Source organism: Sus scrofa, chromosome 13 (assembly GCF_054392235.1).
Source record: "Sus scrofa isolate SSC_HxYL_T2T_F1_AM1 chromosome 13, Sscrofa_HxYL_maternal_Yorkshire_Landrace_v2.0, whole genome shotgun sequence".
Lineage (NCBI taxonomy): Eukaryota > Metazoa > Chordata > Mammalia > Artiodactyla > Suidae > Sus > Sus scrofa.
In genome coordinates, this window is record NC_139395.1 from 155,382,662 (window position 1) to 155,407,376 (window position 24,715).

At 43.7% G+C, this 24,715-nt stretch overlaps 1 protein-coding gene across 15 annotated transcripts in view; it reads right to left on the minus strand.

The window, feature by feature from the left end:
• Window positions 1-12,325: 12,325 nt before the first annotated feature.
• The window catches only part of PLA1A (phospholipase A1 member A), a 30,485-nt gene continuing 18,095 nt past the window's right edge, over window positions 12,326-24,715 (minus strand). For 4 of the 15 annotated variants that reach the window (XM_013982411.3, XM_003483312.5, XM_084991149.1 and 1 more), the window contains 4 exons: window positions 23,562-23,651; window positions 20,151-20,259; window positions 17,033-17,197; window positions 15,391-15,817 (listed from right to left, as the gene is read on the minus strand). In XM_013982411.3, coding sequence (XP_013837865.1) covers window positions 15,733-15,817; window positions 17,033-17,197; window positions 20,151-20,259; window positions 23,562-23,651 — 449 coding nt within the window. In that variant the 3' untranslated portion in view covers window positions 15,391-15,732. Of the gene's footprint in view, window positions 13,838-15,390; window positions 16,315-17,032; window positions 17,198-17,224; window positions 17,412-20,150; window positions 20,260-23,561; window positions 23,652-24,715 lie in introns of those variants that run through there. The other 11 variants (XM_084991145.1, XM_084991139.1, XM_084991147.1 and 8 more) reach the window with 7 other exon arrangements.

Consider the following 24,715-nt stretch of genomic DNA (forward strand, 5'->3'; position numbering starts at 1 on the left):
TTTCCTATTAATGGCTGAGTAATATTCCATTGTGTATATGTACCACTTCTTCTTTACCCACTCCTCTGTCAATGGGCATTTAGGTTGTTTCCATGTCTTGGCTATTGTATATAGTGCTTCAATGAACATTGGAGTACATGAGTCTTTTCGAGTCATGGTTTTCTCTGGATAGATGCCCAGGAGTGAGATTGCTGGATCAAATGATAATTCTATGTTTAGTTTGCTGAGAAATCTCCATATTGTTTTCCACAGTGGTTGCACCAATTTACATTACCACCAACAGTGTAGTAGGGTTCCTTTTTCTCCACACCCTCTCCAGCATTTATTGTTTGTAGACTTTTTGATGATGGCCACTCTGGCCGGTGTAAGGTGGTACCTCATAGTGGTTTTGATTTGCATTTCTCTAATAATTAGAATAGATGTTGAACATCTGTTCATGTGTTTTTTGGCCATCTGTATGTCTTCTTTGGAGAACTGTCTGTTTAGATCTTCTTCCCATTTTTTGATGGGGTTGTTTGTTTTTTTGGTATGGAGCTGCAGGAGGTGTTTATAAATTTTGGAGATGAATCCCTTGTCAGTCGCTTCATTTGCAAAGATTTTCTCCCATTCTGTGGGTGGTCTTTTCGTTTTGTTTAGGGTTTCCTTTGCTGTACATAAACTTTTAAGTTTAATTTAAAGTCCCATTTGTTTATTTTTGGTTTTATTGTTATTACTCTAAGAGGTGGATCTAAGAAGATGTTGCTGTGGTTTATGTCAGAGAGTATTTGGCCTGTTTTCCCCTAAGAGTCTTATAGTATCTAGTCTTATACTTAGGTCTTTCATCCATTTTGAGGTTTTTTTTGTGTGTGTATGGTGTTAAGAAGTGTTCTAATTTCATTCTTTTACATGTGGCTGTCCAATTTTCCCAGCACCGCTTATTGAAGGGGCTGTCTTTTCTACATTGTATATTCTTTTTTTTTTTTTTTTTTTTTTTTTTTTTTTTTTTTTGTCTTTTGCCATTTGTTGGGCCGCTCCTGCGGCATATGGAGGTTCCCAGGCTAGGGGTCTAATCGGAGCTGTTGACACCAGCTTACGCCAGAGCCACAGCAATGCGGGATCCGAGCCGCGTCTGCAACCTACACCACAGCTCACAGCAACGCCGGATCGTTAACCCACTGAGCAAGGGCAGGGATCGAACCTGCAACCTCATGGTTCCTAGACGGATTGTTAACCACTGCGCCACGACGGGAACTCCAACATTGTATATTCTTGCAATGTATAGAATTTGTCATAGATGAGTTAACTGTAGGTGCTTTCTATCCTGTTCCACTGACCAATGTTTCTGTCTTTGTGCCAGTATCATATCATTTTGATGACTGTGACTTTGTAGTATAGTCTGAAGGCAGGGAGCCTTATTCCTCCAGCTCCATTTTTCTTTTTCAGAATGGCTTTGGCTATTTTGGGTCTTTTGGGCTTCCCAACAAACTTTAAGCTATTTTGTTCTAGTTCTGTGAGAACTGTCCTTGATAATTTGATAGGGATTGCATTGAATCTGTAGATTGCCTTGGGTAGTATAGTCATTTTGATAATTTTGATTCTTCTAATCCAAGAGCATGGTATATCTTTCCATCTGTTTGTGTCATCTTTGATTTCTTTTATGAGTGTCTTATAGTTTTCAGAGTACAGGTCTTTTTTCTCTTTAGGTAGGTTTATTCCTAAGTATTTTATTCTTTTTGATGTGATGGTAAGTGGGATCGTTTCCCTGTTTCTCTTTCCGATCTTTTGTTATTAGTATATAGAAATGCAGTTGATTTCTGTGTATTAATTTTGTATTCTGCGACTTTGCCAAATTCATTGATGAGCTCTAACAGTTCTGGTAGCATCTTTAGGATTCTCTAGGTATAGTATCATGTCATCTGCAAATAGTGATGGTTTTACTTCTTCCTTTCCACATTGGATTCCTTTTATTTCTTTTACTTCTCTGATTACCATGGTTAGGACTTCCAAAACTATGTTGAATAGTAGTGGTGAGAGCAGACATCCTTGTCTTATTCTGGGTTTGTCATATATGGCCTTTATTATGTTGAGGTAGGTTCCCTCTGTGCCCACTTTCTTTTTTTTTTTTTTTTTTTGGCTTTTGTCTTTGTTGTTGTTGTTGTTGTTGTTGTTGCTATTCCTTGGGCCGCTCCCGCGGCATATGGAGGTTCCCAGGCTAGGGGTTGAATCGGAGCTGTAGCCACCGGCCTACGCCAGAGCCACAGCAACGCAGGATCCGAGCCACGTCTGCAACCTACACCACAGCTCACGGCAACGCCGGATCATTAACCCACTGAGCAAGGGCAGGGATCGAACCCGCAACCTCAAGGTTCCTAGTCGGATTCGTTAACCACTGCGCCACGACGGGAACTCCTGTGCCCACTTTCTGAAGGATTTTTATCAGAAATGGGTGCTGGATTTTGTAAAAGGCTTTTTCTTCATCTATTGAGAGGACAGGATGTTGTTATTCTTCAGTTTGTTAATATGGTGTATCACACTGATTGATTTGAAGATATTGAAGAGTCTTTGCATCTTTGGGATAAATCCTACTTGATCATGATGTACAGTCCTTTTAATGTATTGTTGGCTTTGGTTTGCTAGTATTTTGTTGAGGATTTTTGCATTGATGTTCATCAGTGAAATTGGTCTGTAGTTTTCCTTTTTTGTGGTATCTTTGTCTGGTTTTGGTATCAGGGTGATGGTGACCTCAGAGAAGGAGTTTGGGAGTGTTCCTTCCCCTGCAATTTTTTTGAATAGTTTCAGAAGGATAGGTGTTAGTTCTTCTCTAAATGTTTGATAGAATTTGCCTGTGAAGCCATCTGGCCTTGGACTTTTGTTTGCTGGAAGTTTTTAAATCATAGCTTCAATTTCAGTACTTGTGATGGGTCCATTCATCTTTTCTATTTCATCTTGGTTTAGTCTTGGAAGATTGTACTTTTCTAAGAATTTGTCCATTTCTTCTAGGTTTTCCGTTTTATTGGCATATAGTTGCATATAGTAGTCTCTTATGACCCTTTGTATTTCTGTGATGTCTGTTGTTACTTCTCCTTTTGCATTTCTAATTTTATTGAGTCCTCTCTCTTTTTTTCTTGATAAGTCTGGCTAAGGGTTTATCAATTTTGTTGACCTTTTCAAAGAACCAGCTTTTTGTTTCATTGATCTTATCTGTGGTTTTCTTCATTTCTATTTCACTGGTTTCTGTTTTGATCATTATGATTTCTTTCCTTCTACTAACTTTAGGTCTTGTCTGTTCTCTCTCTTGCTGCTTAGGTAAAGTTATGTTTTTTATATTAGCTTTTCCTTGTTTCCTGAGGTTGGCTTATATTGCTATAAACTTCCCTCTTAGAACGGCTTTTGCTACATCCCATAGGTTTTGGAGTGTCGTATCTTTGTTGTCATTTACTTCTAGGTATTTTTTAATTTCCTCTTTGATTTCTTCAGTGATCCATTGGTTGTTTAGTACCATATTGTTTAGTGTCCATGTGTTTGTATTTTTTGCAGTTTTTTTCTTGTTGTTGATTTCCAGTCATATGGCATTGTGGTCAGAAAAGATGCTTGATATGACTTCAATTTTCTTAAAGTTACCAAGGTTTGATTTGTATCCCAGGATGTGATCAATCTTAGAGAATGTTCCATGTGCACTTGAGAAGAATGTGTCTTCTGTTGTTTTTGGATGGAATGTCCTATAAATACCTATAAAGTCCATCTGGTCTAATGCTTCATTCAGGGCCTGTGTTTCTTTATTGGTTTTCTGTTTGGATGATCTGTCCATTGCTGTAAGTGGGCATCTGGAGGTCTTGATAAATCCACTTATCAATTCTAATTACTAATCCATGGAGTCTTCAGGATTTTCCATAGATACATTCATGTCATCTATAAATAATGACAGCTTTGTTTCTTCCTCCCTGACCTATACCTCCCCCTTCCACCCTCTTTCCACTCCTCTCCCACTTTCCTTCTTCTTTTGGTGCCATGTTGCAGTGAGTGAGACCTCAAATACAGGGAGAATAGCAGGGGTGATGAGGACATCCTTCTCTCATACCTGTCAGTATTTCACCATTAAGCATAACCTGTGCTATTAGGTTTTTTATAATATTCCTATCAGATTGAGGATGTTTTAATCCTAATTTGTTAAGAGTTCATTTTTTTTCTTCTTTTTAGGGTCATACCTGTGGCATATGGTAGTTCCCAGGCTAGGGGTCAAATCGGAGCTGCAGCTATACCACAGCCAAGGCAATGCCAGATCCCAGCTGCATCTTTGACCTACACCACGGCTTTTTTTTCTCCTTTATTCTGTTAATGAACTACATTAATAGATACGCAAATGTTAAAACAAACTTGCATCCTTGGAACAAATCCAGTTGTATTGTGATGTATTTTCCTCTTTATATATTTATGAACTTGGTTTGTAAATACTTTGTTTAGGGTTTTTACATGTATCTTGTCATATCATTGTCAATTTTTGTTTTGTTTTGTTTTTCTGTTTTTGTGTCTTTTTAGAGCTACACCCACAGCATGTGGAGATTCCCAGGCTAGGGGTTGAATTGGAGCTGTAGCCACTGGCCTGCCACAGTCATAGCAACACCAGATCCAAGCCATGTCTGCGACCCACACCACAGCTCATGGCAACACTGGATCCTTTAACCCACTGAGCAAGCCAGGGATTGAACCTGTGTCCTCATGGATACTAGTCAGATTTGTTTCTGCTGAGCCACGATGGGAACTCCCTTATTATCAGGTTTTAATATCAAGGTTCTGCTGACTTTGCAAAAGGAGTTGGGAAGTACTTACTCTATCTCTTTTTCCCCCACCCTTGGGAAGAGGTTTTTTTGTTTGTTTGTTTTGGTTTTTTTTTTTTTTTGGCTTTTTAGGGCCACACCCGAGGCATGTGGAAGTTCCCAGGCTAGGGGTCCAATGGGAGCTGTTGCTGCTGACCTACACCATAGCCACAGCAATTGGGATCCCAGCCGTGTGCACGACTTACACCACAGTTCACTGAAACGCTAGATCCTTAACCCCCCCGAGTGAGCCCAGGGATCAAACCTGCGTCCTCATGGATACTACCTGGGCTTGTTACTGCTAGCCATGAAGGGAACTCCTGGAAGGTATCTTTCAACAAAACAGTTTTATAACTCTTCATTCCCACCCCACCCAGTTGACATCTGCCCTCTCTCCCTTCTTCACTAAATCATGAAAGCCCAAAACTTTGGAGTCTTTCCATCAATGTTGTTAGTTATGTTTTCAAAATATATCCCAAATTCAACTTACTACATTGCCACCACTAATTGCAAGCCACCACTACTTTATACTTAGATTAACTTTAATAGAACTGGCTCTTTATTTCTCCTGTTCTTCCTCCCCATAATCTATTCTACATGAAACGGTTATTTCCACATGAATATAATCTCTTCACTCTCTTACTCAAATTAAAAAAAAAATTCTCATTACACTTAGAATAAAGTCTGCACTTCTTACCATGTGATGTTAGCCAAGATCAGCTTATTATAACTTAAAAGCACAAAGATTTATTGCTTTTACTTAAAGTCTACCAAGAATCTGCAAGACACATCAGAGCAAATGTCTTCATGTTGGAACTCAGTGAGTAAGCCTACTTTGACCTTCTGGCTGTGGTTTCTACCTTAAGAGAGAAACAGTTTGATCTTGCTGTGTGACTCTTTCATACTTCAGCCCAGAAATGACACATATCCCTTCTGCTCACAGTTCATTGACTAGAGCTAGTCACATGGACCTCCTTAATAATCAACTCTGTGCTATGTTGATTTAAGGGACTGGGAAATGTGGGAGGTAAAAGAAATGTCTGATGAATGTTACTCTTTTAGTCACTTATGACCCACAAGCCCACCCTGCCTGTCTCTACAACCATACTCTATTCTGCTCTTATTCTCACTTATCATGTTTCAGCCACACTAGACTTTTGGGGACTCCTTATACACACAGCTCCTTTCCAAATTAAGGTCCTGCAGTTTTTCTTTCTCTATGCAATGCTTTTCAATCACTCCTTCTCCTGAGTTCTTCTTGTCATTCAGTTCTCAGCTTGATGTTTCACCATCCCAGCTAAGAGACCTACCTCCTCTCACCATCACCTTCTGTCCTCTTGTCCTGATTGGAATTTCTTCAGAGCTCTATCTTCTCTTCCCTCTCCTTTTAGGATTCCTATTATGAGCTTTGTAGAACTTTTTAGTGTGTCCCATATAGCTCTTCTGTTCTTTTCTCATTTTCTTCTAAAATCACACTTTTTAATTTTCTTTCTTATTTGATTTCTGCCTCTTCCTCGTACATTTCACAATAGAAGCCCTTTATCCATCTGGAGAAATCCAGCAGCTCTCTTGTCAATTCCTGAGGGCTTTTATAGAGAGTGAATGAAGCAATAAGCAAACAACAAAAAAAGGCTCATTATTCATTGCAAATTGAGACTCAATGTTACCTGAGGAGTGGGGCCACTCCCTAAGCTGGAGGTTGGCCCAGGCTGTTGTTACAGTTATGTGGTGCATAGCAGAGGTTCCTCAGGATGGGAACCTCTTTTATCTTTTATTTATTTTTTTGTTTTTTAGGGCCTTGCCCTCGGCATATGGAAGTTCCCAGACTAGGGGTCAAATTAGAGCCACAGCTGTTGGCTTACACCACAGCCACAACAACACGGGATCCAAGCCACGTCTTCGACCTACACCATAGCTCACAGCAATGATGGATCCCCAACCCACTGAGTAAGTCCAGGGATCAAACCTGCATCCTCATGGATACTAATTGGATTTCTTTCTGCTGCGCCACAATGGGGAAATCCGGGAACATTGTTAATGTGTGTTTGTTTGTTTTTTGTCTTTTTAGTGCTACACCCTCAGCATATGGAGGTTCCCAGACTGGGGGTTGAATTGGAGCTGTAGCTGCTGGCCTACACCACAGCCACAGCAACGCCATATCCAAGCCACATATGCAAACTACACCACAGCTCACGGCAACATCGGATCCTTAACCCACTGAACGAGGCCAGGGATCAAACCTGCCTCCTCATGGATACTAGTCAGATTTGTTTCCGTGGAGCCACGATAGGAACTCCTGTTTGTTTTCAAACAAACCTTATATATGTTAGAAGTTTTGCTTAGTAGCTAATGTTATATGTAATGGCAAAAGATTTTTGGGTTCCAATAAGGGTTAGAAATAAATTTGTAGATTTAAAAAAATTAAGCATAATAGTATCTCTTTATGTATTTGAAACAGACCATTACATATATGTATAAAGCATTGTATTTATTCAGTCTACATAAAATTCTTGACATGATATGTATTTGTGAACCTCTTATAATAATCCCACCCTAGAGACCCATGCCTGTGAAAAAAAATCTTTGGGTTATAACTTCACATTTTCAGAAATAAAGCCTGACATACAGTATTTTTTGCTCAAGGGGAGGACAGTAAATATTCTTTTATCTCATGAGTACCTACTAAATATCCACTGCCGTCAAACTATTCTGGACACCACATGCTTTGCTGGGTAAATCACTCATGATCTCTGCCCTGAAGGAGTTCCAGATCTACAAAAGAAGATACATGAGTCGTATGCACTCTCCTCCATCTCCACCAATGACTTATTAAGTCAGGCTCACTGGGCCTGAGTTCTTGAGGATTAATCTCTCAGAAGATGCTTCAGTCCCTTGTGTAAATAGGCTCATAGCTAGTTTAAGGTGAAGCTGGATCCCTGATAAATGTACAGTAAGCACTGCTCCTGTCCATTGTGGGAAAACTTGTACAACTGGTTGAAACTACTACAAGAGCCACAGAAGTTTATCAGGTGTCACTTCCCATTTCTGGGATCAGGAAGGGTTCATGGAGAAGGTGACTTTGAGTTGTGCTTTAAGAGACTGGGAAAGGCAGAAGCAATCCAGGTAAAATATGCATATGAGTCAGGTCTGCAGCCTGGAGGTATAAGGAAGGCCTGCTTGCACCAGAGAAGCAATGGCTCTCTGCCCCAGGCTGTGCAATCTGAGCTCTAGTCACGAGGCAGTGGGATGAGAGCAGTGGAGTGGTGCTCTCAAAGCAGTACAAAGGGACACTGCATTCAGTGCACTCCACAGGGCCTGCCAGAGCCTAGCTGTTTCCCAAATACCCATGTTTTGAGGGACTTGAGTAAAGGGAACAAAGCCAGGTGAAGAGTCAAGGCTGTTGAAATGGCGAGTAGGTTGTGAGGTACCAGGGGCCAGAGCATGTGATAGTGGGCGAACAGAGAGGCAGACCCTGTGGGGATCTGCCTGGCAGGGGAGTCGAGTCCACCTTAAAGGTTCTCTACCTTCTTCCTTGTATATTTTGGACATCCTGGTTTCCTGTAGACTAAAGAAAGTGTGAGCAGTGCCCTCAGAGGTTTCACTTCTAATCATCATTGAATTTATAGGCTGCCACATGTCCCCTACTCAGAAATTTCCCTAGAGATCATGAGACCTTATTTCACTTTTGGTTCACTTGTCTGATGTGAGCTTTCCTGGGAGTCCTCCTCTGCACAGCACATGACTGCAACTGCCAACTGCCAATGGACGGGTGTTCAATGGCCTGGAATTGCCCTCTGCCCCTCCCTGTCAGCCCTTTTCCTCCCTCAAGGCTAGTGCAAGTGTTCCCTCCTTTTCCACACTTGTGCCATTTCCATCTAGCTCTGTGAGCATCACCTGTCCCAGCAGGACCCTCAGACCCTTTAGGGTCAGTGTACTCATCCCTCCTCTCCCCCTAGACTCCCTCTGGAGGCACTGGAGGGCTGGGCGGACTCTTATTTATGACTGTGGTCCCTGCACCCCACAGGATGCTATCTGTCTGGCAATTAGGAAAATTGTGGAGCAGAAAAGCGATAAGTTTAAAGCGTTTGTAGAAGGGATTATCTGTAGAATAGACTAGAGGAGGAATAAGCTGGAGGAAGAGACTGGTTCAGAGACTGGTGCCAAATGCAGGGTCTTACCACATGTCTGAGGGAATAGACAGGAAGGGACAGATGTCAGACAAATTTTGAAGAAATTGACAATTGGTGTCTGAGTGTAAACCAGGTATTAGGGAGGAAGGAGGGAAATGGCCTTTTTTTTAAAAAAGCACTATAATGTTCTGAGTCAAAGGTGACTCAGGCTTCAAGCCTGGATGAAGTTGTTTCTAAGGAGAGGAAAAACAACTTTGGGGGAGATGTTGATTTGATTTTGTATGGATTTTTCCCTGGATTGAGCTGCTGTCAGAACACTGAATGGGCACACAAACAGTATGGTGTCACAAATGAGGGGTGAATACTGAGGATCAGGGAGGACTTCAGGGCCTTCGTAGGGCATGGAAGGACCCCAGGCATGGGGGTAGCCCCATTGCCTCCAAGATCTTTCCAAGGGGAAGAAGCCAAATTCCTCTGGGGTGGAGAAAGAGCTGTGAGGGTTACCTCCTGGCCTGGGTGTGGCCAAGAGTGACGTCAGAGGTGTGTTTAAAGCTGAGAGAAGCAGTATGTCACTTTCAGAATGTCATGACCACTCAACAAGGTGACCAAGGACTGGGTGAGAATGCAGCAATTTGGGAAGATTTATGTTTCAATATAACTTCCTTTATATACAACCAGTGCTTCCTCCTTTAGAGATTTTTAAAGGTTAAATTGTAAAAATAGCAGGTGACATTTTAAAATAAGTTGAATAAATGAAGTCCATTCCTGAAACTTATGAAAAAACACCAACTCCTCCTTTAGAGTTAAGCCTCTCTGTGCCTGATCTCTCCTTGCCTTTGTCTACGTCATTACAACACTGTCTTTAAATTCAAGGCGATTTTATTGCATACTTACAATGTGGGAGACTCAGAGAATGAGAAAACATAATCCTTGCCTTTAAGGACCTTGCAATCCCATCACAGAAGCCTGACCAACATGGAATAAGCTATTAACCATCATTATGAGGCTGTACAGGTATCAATTGCAATGGCGTGTGGGTGGCCAGGCTTCCTGGAAGGAGACAGAACTGGAAGTGGACCCAGAGTGACTGGTAGAATCTGAACAGGGGTGGTGGGGACAGCAGGCACAAAGGCTTGGAGATGACATTATCCACAGTATCTTTTGGGGGGATACTGGAGAAAATGGCAGATATTTTAGTTAGATAGAATGGGGCCAGATTAAGGAGGTCTCTATTTAGATAAGATATTTTGGGTAAGACATCTAAGTACTAGAAACCAACTTGAACAAGTTTACATGTATAACTTATAATATGGTAATTAGAGTCCAGGTGACAGAGTCAGATGGCTTGGTGTCAATCCTGATCTTACCTACTGCTAGTTGTCAAACCACAGGGAAGTTGCATAATTTCCCTGTCCCTCAGGAATTGTTGGGAGAATTGCATAAGATAACTTACAAAAAGGGATTAGAATGCTACCTAGCACATACTAAATGCTCAGGAAGTTTTAGCTTTTCACTTGAGCTTTCATAACTTTCTGCACTGACTGAAAATTAGTTGAATTTTATAATATAAATACCGATAGCCTTTATTTTAAAAGTTCATCACTGCTCACCCCTAGGAAGTTTCACTGCCTTGAAGACTACTGTGTCTCAATGAATGTCCTTCATAAAAAGGTATAAAACCTCAGACCCCTATACTTCTGAAGGAAAGAATGTCATTCCAGTTTCACAGATGGGTAACTGGTTGGACAACTTGGAAACTGTTGGACACCACATGGTAATTACAAAGGAGAAATTTGGTGATTTGGGTTACTTATCATAGGGAGGCAATTACTCAAATAAGTAATTGCAAGGAAACTATTTCTTTCAACCACGGTCAGAATGTATGCAAATTGACATGAATTTTTGGTAAGTAATCCAGCGTTACTAACTGCTTGATATATCTGTTGACCTAGCAATTCTCACCAAAGAAATCTATCATATAGAAATGCAGGCATCAGTGTGAGAACAGATATACAAATATACTTATTGCAACATCATTTGTAGTTGAAAAAAACTGCAAACAACCTTAATATCGTCACAAAGAAAATGGTTGGCTAAATTATGGCATGCGCATCCTGTGGAATGTATACATGCAGGGAATAAATTATGTATAGCACCTATACATAGGAGGAATATTCGTGATATATTGTGAAACAACAAAGGAAAATTGCAGAATGATGTGTGTGTGCTATGATTTAATTTTTGTTGAAAACAAACAAACAAACAGGCGTTCCCATCATGGCTCAGCAGAAACGAATCTGATTAGTATCCACAGGGATGCAGGTTCGATCTCTGGGTCACTCAGTGGGTTAAGGATCTGGTGTTGCTGTGATCTGTGGTGTAGGTCATAGATGAGGCTCAGATCGGGCATTGCTGTGGCTGTGGCCCCCCCTAGCCTGGGAACCTCCATATGCCAAGGGTGCAGCTGTAAAAAGACCAAAAAAACTTTGTGTGTATATATATTTGTATTAATGTAGATAAATGTGTAGAAGGAAATACACCAAGCTATTAGCGTTGATTACCTTGGTGACATGGTAACTATGTATCTGGAGTGTGACTTGTTAAAATGAACATGCATTGCTTTTGTAATTTAAAAAATACATATAGTAAAGTGGAGTGGATTGGGGGGATTAATATGAAGACCAAGCTTGAAAAGAGATCACTCAACTGCTTTAAATGAATCCTGGTACACAAAACCTGAATTATAATTTTGCTTCAGGAAGACCTCATGGGGTAATGGAGTCTTTGTAATAATCACTAGATAATCACAAAGAAGAGTTGGAAGACAGTGGGTGGATACATTTGTTCCAGAGACCAGAAAACAAAGGTTCCTGAAATTAGAGATGGGGAAGTTTGATGTTGACTCCCAGGAAAGTCCAGGAACAAATTACTAAAAAGTTTGCTCACATATATATAGCAAATGAAGTAGCCTGCATTTTAGCAGCCTGCTACTGCACTGAAGTAGCTTCAATTATTAGGAGCCTGCATTTCTGGGAATTAATTTTTTTTTCTCTCTCTCTCAAATCAAGGGATTGTTGTAAATATAAAATACCGAAACTTTTTACACAAAATGTAAGTAGCCAAGATAAACATGAACAAGAAATATATGTGAAGGCTCAGAGTATTGCTTGATCTTAAATATGCTTCTAGAAGTAGGTCTCTACCTTTGACCTTCTCCTTTCAAGTTCTCAGCTATATATATAAAAAATGAGTCTACAAAAAAATGTCATAAATATCTATATATAGATATAGATAAAAATGATATAAACCTTGGAGGGAGAGCTAAGTATTCTTAAGGATAAAATCAGAATACGGAAAGTTCCCAAGAAGTTGGAAAGACTACAATAATAACATGCAATGGGATTGGGTTACATGGAAAGTTCATTCAAGTTTCAAAAAAATCAACTCCACAAGAAAACAAGCAAGATAGATCAATAAGAATACAGATTTTTAAATGCTGAAGAACTGTAGGTAACCCTAAAGTGACTCGGGTGAAGCCATGGGGGATTACAATGAAGAACAAATGAACATGTGCCTCTGGTGTACCCTCAGGGAGAAGGCCTGGCACATGGAGCCAGTCCTGGGACTGCGGTACAAACCGAGCATACTCAGAGTAGAATGACCAGAGAGGGGAAGCCTCTGCAAATCATGTCTTAAGGGCAGGGCTGACTCGAATTGGGCTACTTCTGTAGTAGTCTCTGTTGGCAAAAAGTTCCCAGCAGAGAGTGTGAGCCCCATGAGCATGGAGGGGAGACACACACTCAGCCTTTGTTTTCCCATCAAGTAAGTTCCTTGTTACCACTCCCTGTTTCCTAACCCCACACACATCCTATCTATTTAAAGCCAGGTTTTCAAGAGTATGGGCCGTTGCACTCCTGGGCAAGACAGGTGAAGGTAGCATATAGACTCAGTACTGAACAACATCAAATCTCGTGGTAAAATTGCTAGTCATGCTCTAAATTTCTTTCAGTCTATTAATTACATATATAGAAGAAAGTCTCTATTTGGTGTTGAGTTCTTAAAATCTTCCTCATACTTGTTAAACTTTTCTTTTTAATAAGGAAAAAACAGGCCTGAAGTGTAGTAGGGTCTTCTGCAAACAACAATATCTAGTTGGTATTTTAAACATTCTTATGTTCTCATTGTATTTATTTTCAGGATTACTTTATGATAAGAGAAACTGGCTTTCTATTTAAGGTTATGATCTAAAATTTCTGATGGGGAGCAAAATAATATGTGAGAGAGTCATACGGTCTCTTTAAATAACAGAGAGTTAAATAACAGAGAGTCTCTTTAAATAACAGAGAGTTATTTAAAGTAAGAATATATATTAATAAAGAAACACAGGGCTGTGCCCAGGAGCAAAACAGAAAGTATGAGGACAGGGGAAAACAGGGCAGGTCAGTGTAACGTCAGTCAGCATTAGTATTACATAAAACATAATTGTGACCACATCAGCGTGATTTACACACACTTTGAAAAGTAAACAGCAGCAGAGAAAACTGAGGAGGGCTCTGCGCTAAGCAATGGCTCCCAAGATAGCAAGCATGTTAGCAATACCATGAAGTGGAGGGAGGAAATGCAGGCGCATTCAGCTCAGGGTAAGTGGTTCCTGGAACCTGGGTGGAGTAAAGGGAGGGAGTAAACAAAACAGGGGTTTTGAAAAAAAAAAAAAAGAAAAAAGAACTCTAGGCCTGCATATGGAGGAAGTTTCTTCAGCCATGTTCTCCTGCTGACTGGGGTGGACAAAGGGTGTGTGTGAGCATTCACAGTGCATCACCTGTCCTTTGGGCAAAGGCTGAAGATTCTCTCCTGTGATGCGGCCCAGATAGAGCAGATTGCAGCGTGTTGCTTACTTCATCCGGCCAGACTTTACTGTGGAGAGTGAATCGGCAAGTCAGCAGTTTCCTTTCAAACCATTTAGGTCTTTTTAAAAGTACATACATGTTATTTATACACCCATGTGCACAGCAGCGTTATTCCCAATACCCCAAAGGTGAAAACAACCTGGGTATCCATTGACGGATAAATCAATTTTAAAAAATGTGATTTATAATACAGAGGAATATGATTCACCCTCGAAAAGGAAGGAAATTCTGACACATGCTGCAACATGGATGAACCTTGAAAACATTATGCTAGGTGAAAAGAGCCATACAGAAAAAGACAAATATTGTATGATTCTAGAAGAGTAGAATTCACGGAGACAGAAATTACAATGATGGTTAGTGGGGAGGGCAGGTGGGGTGAGGGGGAGAAGAGGCAACAGAGAGTTATTTAATGGGCACACTCGTTCTGGAGATGGAGAGTGGTAATGGTTGCACAATACTGTGACTGCACTAATACTACTGAATCCTACACTTAAAAATGGCTAAAATGATTTTTGAGAGTTCAACAAAATCATTACGTATAGAGGAATCGAGGAGTCCCTGGCTCTGCAGAAAGTGGTGAAGGTCTGTGCCATGCCTCTCTGTTCCTGCACTCACCCTACCCAGCCACTCTCACCACAACAACGTGCCTCCTGGCTTCTGGCTTCTGGTTGGAGTCACTCAATGGGAGCACCAGCAGCAGAATGAGGGAGGAAAGAAGAGTGAGAGTGGAGAGTCTCTTTCCCTGGTTCCCTCACTGCAGGATTGCTGCCCCGAGACTGTGTCCCTTGACCGAAGGTCCTGCAGACCTGTCTTCAGAGTCTGGTCCTCCTTCCTCTAGCCTTTTCAGACCCAGGGCAGTAAGAGACCCACTGCCCTTGTGGTTTCCTCACTTCCTACCAACACCTTTGTAAATGGTCCTTTTATTAAATTCTCCTCCATTTGCACAATTTGAATGTAACTTCTGTTTCTTGCTAGACTGTGGCTTGATACAAGGATATTTATAAAGATCAAAGTTTGGGAAACACTGATCCAGAGAAAATCCACCTAGGAGTTCCCGTCGGGGCACAGTGGAAACAAATCCGACTAGGAACCATGAGGTTGCGAGTTCGATCCCTGGCCCTACTCAGTGGGTTAAGGATCCAGCGTTGCCGTGAGCTGTGGTGTGGGTCACAGACGTGGCTTCAATCCCACATTGCTGTGCCTGTGGTGTAGGCTGGCAGCTGTAGCTCCAATTGTTCCCATAGCCTGGGAACCTCCATGTGCCAAGTGTGCAGCCCTTAAAAGAAAAAAAAGAAAAAAAAAAAGAAAGAAAGAAAATTCACCTATATTCCAAAAGATCTCTCTGATCCCCGAACCTTCCAGATATCCCGAGAGGGCGAAGTCAAGGGAGTGGCACCATCTTCCTCTCCGCCCTCCATCCTCTCTCTTACACCAAACACTTCTTTTTAACTGCTATTATAATACAGAGAATTCAGCAGCTACTGTTTTCTCCAATACCACAGACTATAAATCACATTTTTTGCACATAAAAGAATTCCATTCCAATAAAACAAATGATTCAGATACTCCATGGAGTTTTATTTGGAAAAAAAAAAAAAAAGCCTTTTCCCCATATACATTTCTATCGACTCCTAGGTATAGAGGCCCAAGGATATGGGACAACTGCAGTTAAGTATGAATAGGAAAGCTGAAATGGCATCTTTGTAAGGCTCTTTGACAATGGAGATAAAGCCCTATAAAATGAGCTATCTGTACTCTCTAAGGTGGCTAGTTATGCGGGAAATAACCAAGATTTTTGCATTCTTTCTTAGTAGTAATGGCTTAGAATAAGTTGAACCCTCACCAGCCCCACCCCCACCAGCCCCACCCCAATCCAGAGAATTGTATCCTGCTTTTATACTATATACAGGTTATTTTCAGGTCATGAGAAACAGTCTCACTTGCTTGTAAGTTCACTGGCTCAGGTAAGCAGACCGTCTTTTTACTGCAAGAGAAGAGCAACAAGAGAGTGTGTGCTTAGGACATGTTCCTGGTTGGTTGAGAGAGAAGGCTAGGAGTCGTGTGCTTGCATTTCCGTGATGTCAGGTGAGAGAGGTACACTGTTGTCTATAGGACGGTTACTCCTGGATTACTATAGATGCCTGTTCCTGTCCTCTGAGGGCCCAGGTGCAGAAGACTAACACTCAGTGCCCACTAGAGGCAGAGTCAAGGGGATAGGGATTGTGGATCCACACCCATGAATGTGACCAGTGGAGGCTAAAGAAAAGGAAATATGGAGTTCCCGTCACGGCGCAGTGGTTAACGAATCCGACTAGGAACCATGAGGTTGCGGGTTCGGTCCCTGCCCTTGCTCAGTGGGTTAACGATCTGGCGTTGCCATGAGCTGTGGTGTATGTTGCAGACGCGGCTCGGATCCCGCGTTGCTGTGGCTCTGGCGTAGGCCGGTGGCTACAGCTTCGATTCAACCCCTAGCCTGGGAACCTCCATATGCCACGGGAGCGGCCCAAGAAATAGCAACAACAACAACAACAACAACAACAACAACAACAACAACAACAGACAAAAAGACAAAAGACAAAAAAAAAAAAAAAAGAAAAGGAAATATGCAATGAGCCATCTTTGTTCCAATAAAATCTTATAGAGAGATTAAACAGAACAGATACAGAAAGCAGGATATATACATATGTATCAGATAAAATGGAGTTTCTTTTTCTTTTTCTTTTTTTTTTTAAGGGCCCCACCCATGGCATATGGAAGTTCCCAGGCTAGGGGTTGAATCAGAGCTGTAGCTGCCTGCCTATGTCACAGCCACAGCAATGCCAGATCTGAGACTTGTCTGTGACCTACATGACAGCTCACAGCAACGCAGGATCGGATCCTTAACCCACTGAGAGTGGCCAGGAATCAAACCCACATCCTCACGGATTCTAATCGGGTTCGTTACCACTGAGCCACAATGGGAACTCCCGTAGCTTCTTATGTTAAAGTGGGAATGGGGAATTAAAGTCCACCTTCTTTGGCTCCATAGCATCCCAACCCAAGATGGCCCTGCAGGAGGCTTAGGAAAATCCTGGATCTTTGTCATCTTTGAATCAAGGAATCTCATCACTCTGATGAGATTACCTATCAACAAAGGTCACATCTAAGGTCAGGATTAGTCCTTGTGGGGTGTCTGGGGTGGGGTGGGTACTGGGCTTACTTGTCATTGACAGGCAAAGGAGCAGTGCAGAACTTTCCGATAATAGTAGTCCGGTCTTTTTTCCAAACCCGGTGGGAAGCCTGAAGCTTGAGTTTGACTTGGTTTATCTGGCACTGAGGACTGGGGTGAGCTATGATTCCTTTCCCCTGGTGTTGCTGCCTAGGTCTGCAAGGGAAAGGGAAAGTAACTTACTGTTGCACACTTGGCCTCTGTGTCCCCTTGGCTGCTAGGGGCTCTGCAGGCAGCTTGGTCAGTTAGCTCCTGGAAGGTGGGCACACGGTCCTCTGCATCACCCTCACCAGCCTCTTGGCCCACCCCCCACAGCTTTGAGCTTGACACAGAAAACAGGTGTTGACTTTTGAAAGTGATTATGTGGACCCTGCAAGCAAAAGAGTAGCTCTTGGATTTTCACATCTGGAAAAAGTGTCATAGTTAGTGAACATCTTCACTTCTCAGGTCCACCTACCTGGAAGTAGAGGCCTCTTCTAGGACGCTCAGTTCCAAGAATTTTATGTGAGGATTACTCTATTTTAGACTGAGTATGAATGTGTTGATGGAAACAGGTAAACAAACAAACAAACAAATAGGCCTTGAAGTCCAGTGTGGTCTCTTCCCAGCTGTGGCTTTGGAGTCACACAGTCTCAGCCCTCCCTCCCCGTGCCCTGCTCTGGGCTATGGCCCATTCTAGTCCCCTCTGGGCTGAGAAAGAGGGACCATGAGAAAGAGGGAGAGCCTGGAGGGCGCTGCTTTCCCCTCCCTGCGTGGTCTTGGGTGCAGTGTGAGCCAAGCATGGTTTCCCTTTCCTTTCTGGCCTCTGTAGACTGATGAAATGTCTTTGTGTACTTTCTAGGGTTAGTCATATAGTTAGTTTTCTCCTTTTGAGGAAGATCCCATAAAAGTTAGTTTAAAAGCAGTTTTCCTTTCTCTTTCTTTCTTTCTTTCTCTCAATTTAGAAGTGTTTTGACGTATTTCGAGGAAAAAATAAGAAGCATTGTTCACTTTACAAGGCTGCTTGGATGGAGAGCCTGCAAAATAGAAGGGCTATAAAGTGAATGGCCTGGGGACTTGTCCTGGTAAATTTTCTAATTGGAAGGAAATCTTGGGATTTCACAAATTTATAGAAAGTGGGAGAAAGACCACACGTAAACCCTCCCCCCCCCTTTCTTTTTCCAATTTCTGTTCTGCAAGAGGAAACAGAAATTGAGGAATTGAAGATAATCATGTCCTGACAGCCTTATTCAAAACAGTAATGCAAATCTCTTTTAGGAGAAGAAAGAAGGAACCTATGGATGTCCATTCCAATCACTTGGGGAGCTTCTAAAAGTGTAGTGGTGGCGGCCTGGAGATTCTACTGTGATTAGTCTGGGTTGGGGCTTGCTGTCAGTATTCTTTAAAGCGCTCCAGGTGATTCTAAGGAGCAGCCAGAGTCCTGTGTCATTGTCATGATTCCTGCCAGTGTTGTTGCATCTACCAGTAACTGGAGAGGTGATAAAAACACCCTTGGAGAAGTAACATGACCTTGAGCTGATCTAATGAAAACTACTCAGCTATAATTTGCAAGGTTCACATGGATACCCCAAGACCTGTGTGAGCTGGAACCCTGGCTAGTGGCAGGGTATTTGGGAGCCCAGATGTGTGGGCTCCAGGGGAAGCCCAGGGGAAACTTACAGCACAGCTTCCATGACAGCACAGCTAATGTCCATCACTGCAGCCTAAGAAATATTTCCAACCCAAATCTGATCCTGTCACTCTCCTGTTTAAAAGAGTAGTAGCTCCCCAAACTGCTCTCAGGATGAAACCCAAAATCCCTAGCCTGTCCTTCCAGGAGTGGCGCCGTCTCGCCCTGCCTTGCCCCTCCAGCCCCATCTGCCCACACCAGGTTCCACCGATGTCTGCTCCCAGGGTTGTATCTCACCATCCCTGCCTGCGGGGAAGGATCCTGCAAGTCCTTCAGATCTTTCCTCAAACATCATTTCTCCTCACTTGGTCAGGCTCCATCTTATTTGTTCTCACAGCATCTGCCACGGCTGACAATAGTGCTTTTCTATGTATGGCCACTGGTCACATCCCTGTTTGTGCTCCATCTATCCCCCTGAAAACCACACTTCTCAGGCTCCTCAGCACAGGCAGGAGACTGCTTTGGGCAGGGATTCAGAGGGGCTGCATTTCCTCCCTGCTTCCAGCTCCTGCCAGTTAGCCCCCCTCCCCATTTGACTCTGTGTTCCACCAACCCCGCCTGGCTCTGCCCTGGGGTGGGAGTGACTCCAGTAGCTGATCTCTGCACTGTCTCCCCATCTTCCTTTGGGGTTTTCAGCTCTCCTCACATTTGTAATTAGTTCCTCATGTGAAATTCCTTCTGTTGGACTGCCTCTCTTGGGCTCTGGTTTCCAGACTGGACCTTAATTGAGACAGTGACTTATCTGATTAATCTGTCTCCTGCTGCCTTGTGAGTAACTAACCAATTGCTTTTTAAAGAAACGTGTACCACTGCTGCTGTTCCTGTCCTCTGCTGGGCTTGCAGATCCCTATAGTTGAGGCTCTCTGCCTGCTCACCTCAAGCCTGGTCCCACCAGCTGCCAGGCCCAAGTTCCAGGGACTGGCACCACTCAGCATCAACCCTGCTGGCCCTTCCCTTGCACTCATTTACTAACTGACTCTCTACTTGGGAGTATGTTCTGGTAACCCACCTGGTACCACTGCCACTTCTTGTTCCCCCCAACTCCAGCCCCTGTCCAGGAGTGGGTGCTTCCCAGGCTCTGGCCAGCCTTCCCTGTGCCAGTGACTGAGGTCCTACCTGCTGACATCACTGATGCCCCCCTGCCTGGATTCTGGACCCTACTTCCTATCAGGGACCCAGTTCCCTTGTTCTCACCACCTGGGAGACATGCCATTACTGCTGCCTGCCTGCTTGTCTGCTATTGTCTGAATACTCTATGCTTGGACCCAGTACTAATCCTGATTGCCCAGCATGTGTCTGTGGTAGGTGCCACGCTCAACCTCATCCCCAGCCTAACTGGCTCCCCTCAGCCATCATTGATGACACAGTGCTGGTCCTAGGATATATGTGCATGTGTGTAAATGGAAGGCGAGAAGCCAGCCATGAAGGATGCTTACGCACATGGTGATCTTGACTGAGGAGGTGACATTGCTGCTAAGGAAGGTGACCGTGATGCAGGTGTCCTTGTTTCTTGGCTCCTGCAAGTAAAACTCCACGAGGCTGTGATGCACTAGGAAACCAAAGCAGAGCAGATAACCAGGCCAGAGGTCAGTAGGTGTAATGCACCAAAAGCCCCAGAGAGCAGCAGGGCAGTTAGGAAGCTTGCTCAATCTCTTAACAGCTGTGTGACCTGGAGTGGATTACTGGTTGTTGCAGGTCCTCAGCTTCTTCAAGTATAAACTGGGATAATAAAAGAAGATACCTTACAGATCTGAATGAGAATTAAATGTAAATATATACATTACACTGTCCTTAGACAGTGCCTGTACCTAGGAATCATTCAGTACATGATTTTTTTTGGGGGGGGGTCGGGGGGTTGGCTGCACCCATAGCATGCATAAATTCCCAGGCCAGGGATTGACCCCTTGCCACAACAGTGACCTCGAGCAACAGCAGTGACAACGCCAGATCCTCAACCCTCTGAGCCACAGGGGGCCCTAGTACATGTTTATTTTTATTATCCCTTATAATACTAGAATGTCCCATTCCTTTCTGGTGACATTATCCCATGGTGTGACTTTGAAAGCACCAAAAAGGATCTATTTTATACTAAATAATTAACTCACAAAATATAGCACCCCCCCACACACACACAGTGTCAGAGAACCCACTGGGTATGTAGGAGATGACTATTGCCCTCCTTATGGTGGCTGGGTGCTCATGTGGCCTCTCTACCCTCCCAGGCAGTACAGACACTGGGGCTCTCCAAGCTGGTATTGTCTGAGTTCCCTTGTGGCAAAGCAGGTTAAGAATCTGGTGTTGTCACTGCAATGGCTTGGGGCTTGGGTCGCTGCTGTGGCATGGATTTAGTCCCTTCCTGGGAACTTTCACATGCCACAGGCATGGCAAAAAAAAACAAAAAAAAATCTGGTATTGTCAACATAGACTGGGTAAGCATTCTTGTTCATGGTGATACCCCAAGATTTGCTGTCCCTCTAGCAAGAGAGGTAAGCCTCCATATGCCATGGGTATGGCTGAAAAAAAAAAAAAAAAGAATGTTTCCTGAGGTTCTGCTTCTCTCTTCTCTGATTACCCTGGAAGCCCTAGGAAGGTCAAATCTGCTAATGCTGGTTAGGTGGGAAATCCAGCCTGCACAGGGGCATGACATGGGAAATAGGATGTGAGCCATAGATGGTGTGCCAGTGGAACTGGAGCTAAAGCCAGTCCCTGCTGTTTACCTGTTTTGTGGCCTTGTCTAAGACACTAAACCTCTTTGTGCCTTAGTTCCTTCATCTACTATCAATAACCCCCAACATCAACTCAGAGAACATGATGATGATTAAATGAGGTAATAGAAAACACTTTGTGTGAAACATTGCTCTACACGAGAAAAGTGATACTATTAGAGAAATGATTATTTTGAGAAGATTCTCTGTCCATGTTGGTGCCTGCCTGGCAGGGGTCAAGGGTGACCACTGTCCTAGTGAGCACTGCTGAGGCCAAGGCAGGCCAAGAATGCTAGGTAATGGGAGCCCAAAGCATGATGTCCTGGGAGCGGGCACAAACAGGGAGCTGCGTGGACTACCAGGTGGATAGCCCGTACCTCCCAGGAGAGGAGGGGCCCAAATTTGATGCTCAGAATGGAAGGCTCAGAGCATGTATGCAAATGAGTGTTCTTCCTTTCTGTACCCTTCTGAGGTTTTAAATAGACACACCCATGCTTCTGGGGGCTTGGTGAATGGTGTCTCACAACAAATATGAAACATTCAGAAAAATGATGGCTCAATGAATCTCCCTCAGCAGAGACCCAGAAATGCCTTTAACCTCCGGTGTTCCTCAGGCTCCCTGGCTGTGCAGACAGGGAGGAGCCAGCTCCGGCCCACTTGGAGCTGTCCTGGAGCTGGAAGTAGAAGCGAGATGTCTGGTCCCAGCAGCATGGCTTCTGGCCTGGACAAAGCAACCTCCCCCAGGCTGACCTCTTGAGGGGCACCAAGGACCCCTGAGTAGCTGACAAATACAGCTAAAAAGAGAATACAGGTTCTCTGGAGAGGGGCAAAGATGCAAGTGTGGAGGCAGGTGGTGGCATGGAAAGAGTAGAGATTTAGGAGTCAGAAGACCTGGAGTTGAATCCTGACTTCACCTATCGGTGTAGGCTTGGGCACATCTCCACTCAGGGTTAGGTTGTCAAATGAGCTGATACATGTGAAAAGCCCAACCCTGACTCTTGTAACCCACTTTATTTCTAAGAAGCAGCCATGAATTCTTCCTGGCATGAAGTTAGAAATATCCCCATCTTGGCTCCCAAACTCTCCCACTGACAGAGGAACGGGAGTGATCACTTACTGAGTTCAGTCACTGTGCTGGTGATTGCCTGTGTACTATGTATTTGACTTTATCCTCACAATTGATTCTTCGAAGTAGGTACTATTATTTTTCCCATTTTCTGCACAAGTATATAGAGGTTCAGAAAAGGTAAGGAACTTGCTCCTAATCACACAGCTGCTAAGTGGAGAAGCTGAGATTCAAATCCAGATTTGGGGGACCACAGAGCCTGAGCTTCGGGCTCTGTCTCACACTTCACCAAGTCTTCTAGTACCAGGGAGGTATGGCCACAAAGATCCCTCCACCAACTAACCAGATACCAGCTGATCAGAAAATCAGTCAGAATTAGGGTGACCATATAAGTACCCACCCAACCCAGCATACTTCTGTTCTGAACACACAATAAACCAGACAGGACCCTAGAATAACTAATCAGGAAGTAGAGTCAACCTAGTGAAGACAAAAATAGCACTGGGAAGGAGAATGAGTCAGCCTGTAATACATGCATAGATTCTAAGACACCCTTTTCTCTCACATGCAGCATCTTTCCAAATGCTGCCATCTTAGCCTCAATGAATTGCAGTGGTTAGCAGCCACAGTGAATGGATAGAATGTGTACGTGAAGGGGAAGGAGGGCAGAAGGTTCAGCATTCCTCATGGACCCTGACCTATGCACCCTGTCAGAGTGAGAGATACATGGGATGGGCACCAAGGATGGAGGAAATGTATGCGGGATGGAAGAATCCAGAAGGTGCTCCCAAATACCACTCCAGAAAGAACCCACACTGGAGGGCAGATTTCCACGGTGGGGTATGGGGGAATGAGGATCAGTGTGCAGATAGGAAAGTCAGACACTGACACCCCCAAGTTCTCATCTGTAGAGCAATGTGTTGGGCTAGCTCTCTAAGACCAGTAGCTGCTGCCCCCACCTCTCCATTCCATGACTTTTTGCCCCAATTCTTCGCCTCCCATCTCTGCTTCCACGCTGGGCTGGACACAGCCCCAGATGGAGTCCTGGACTCAGCTGGGCAGCACACTGGCCCTACTCACCACAGTATGGAGCCTTGGAAGTGGTCATGAGGTAGACAGGCACTTCCTTGGGAAGTGGCTCTATCTGGACACCACCTTGTTCCACCAGCCCTGGAAATAAAGAAGTAAAGACAGCAGAGCCCTGAGGAGCCCATTTCAGGGTTCCTTGGAAGCCAGCCATGTACTGATTGATTCACACACCCATCTGTTCTATAGACAACTCCACTGTAAGCTCACGATGTGCCACGTCCAGTGGTGAGTCCTGGGATACATGCAACTTTGTCCAGTCAGGGAAGAACACACAGGTGAACAGCAGATATATTCTTCAGATTATCTGGCCCATTCCCAGGAGGTATTTATAAGAAATTTCAAATGTCTCCAACTTGCAAAACAATCTATATGACAGTTGTTTTAATGGCATTTGTATCCTGTGCAGTGAGCAAAGGAAGCATTTGAACTGAAAAAATAGTAGTTGACAAGTCAGAGAAGGACATTCCAGGCAGAAAGTACAGTCTGGGCAAAGGCATACAAGGTGAGGAAACATGAAATACTCTGGGCAATGTGAGTAGCTACATCCCTGGGCTGTTTGGAAAAAAAAGAAAGTGTAGTGACAAAGGAGGCTGGGCAGACCATGTGAAGTGGCTGTTACACCATCTGATCCATTATACCTATGGGAAATAGCGACATATGCCTCACAGTAGGAAGTCATCTTGCTCTGCTTTATTATGGGAAACCACCCTTACTTTAACATACTATCAAGCTGATATTCATTTCATTCATATAAGCAATGGCAGGCTGCTGCAGTTCCCAGTGGCAGCCAGAAGTGGAAGTGGGGAAAGCGAGGGAGCGGAACGAACCATATATACTGGCTAGGAGCTTTTCCTGGCATCTTCGTGCTGGATAACCCCAGAATATTCACAGCAATGACCTGCACAGGGGGAGTTGAGGCAGTTCCCTCAGACTTCCTGTGCCCTTCTCCCCAGACTGGGCTGGATCATCCAGGAATAAGCCCAGGTCAATAAGCAATTAGGAACCCCTCCAAGTGGCATGTGGATTCACCCCAGTTATGGGGATTCCCCCACAACACTTCGCTTTAGAGTCTATTGGGAACTGGAGAATGGCTGGCTTAGCAAGGAAGACCTATGAGAAACATCAAGTCTGAGAATGGGTCCATG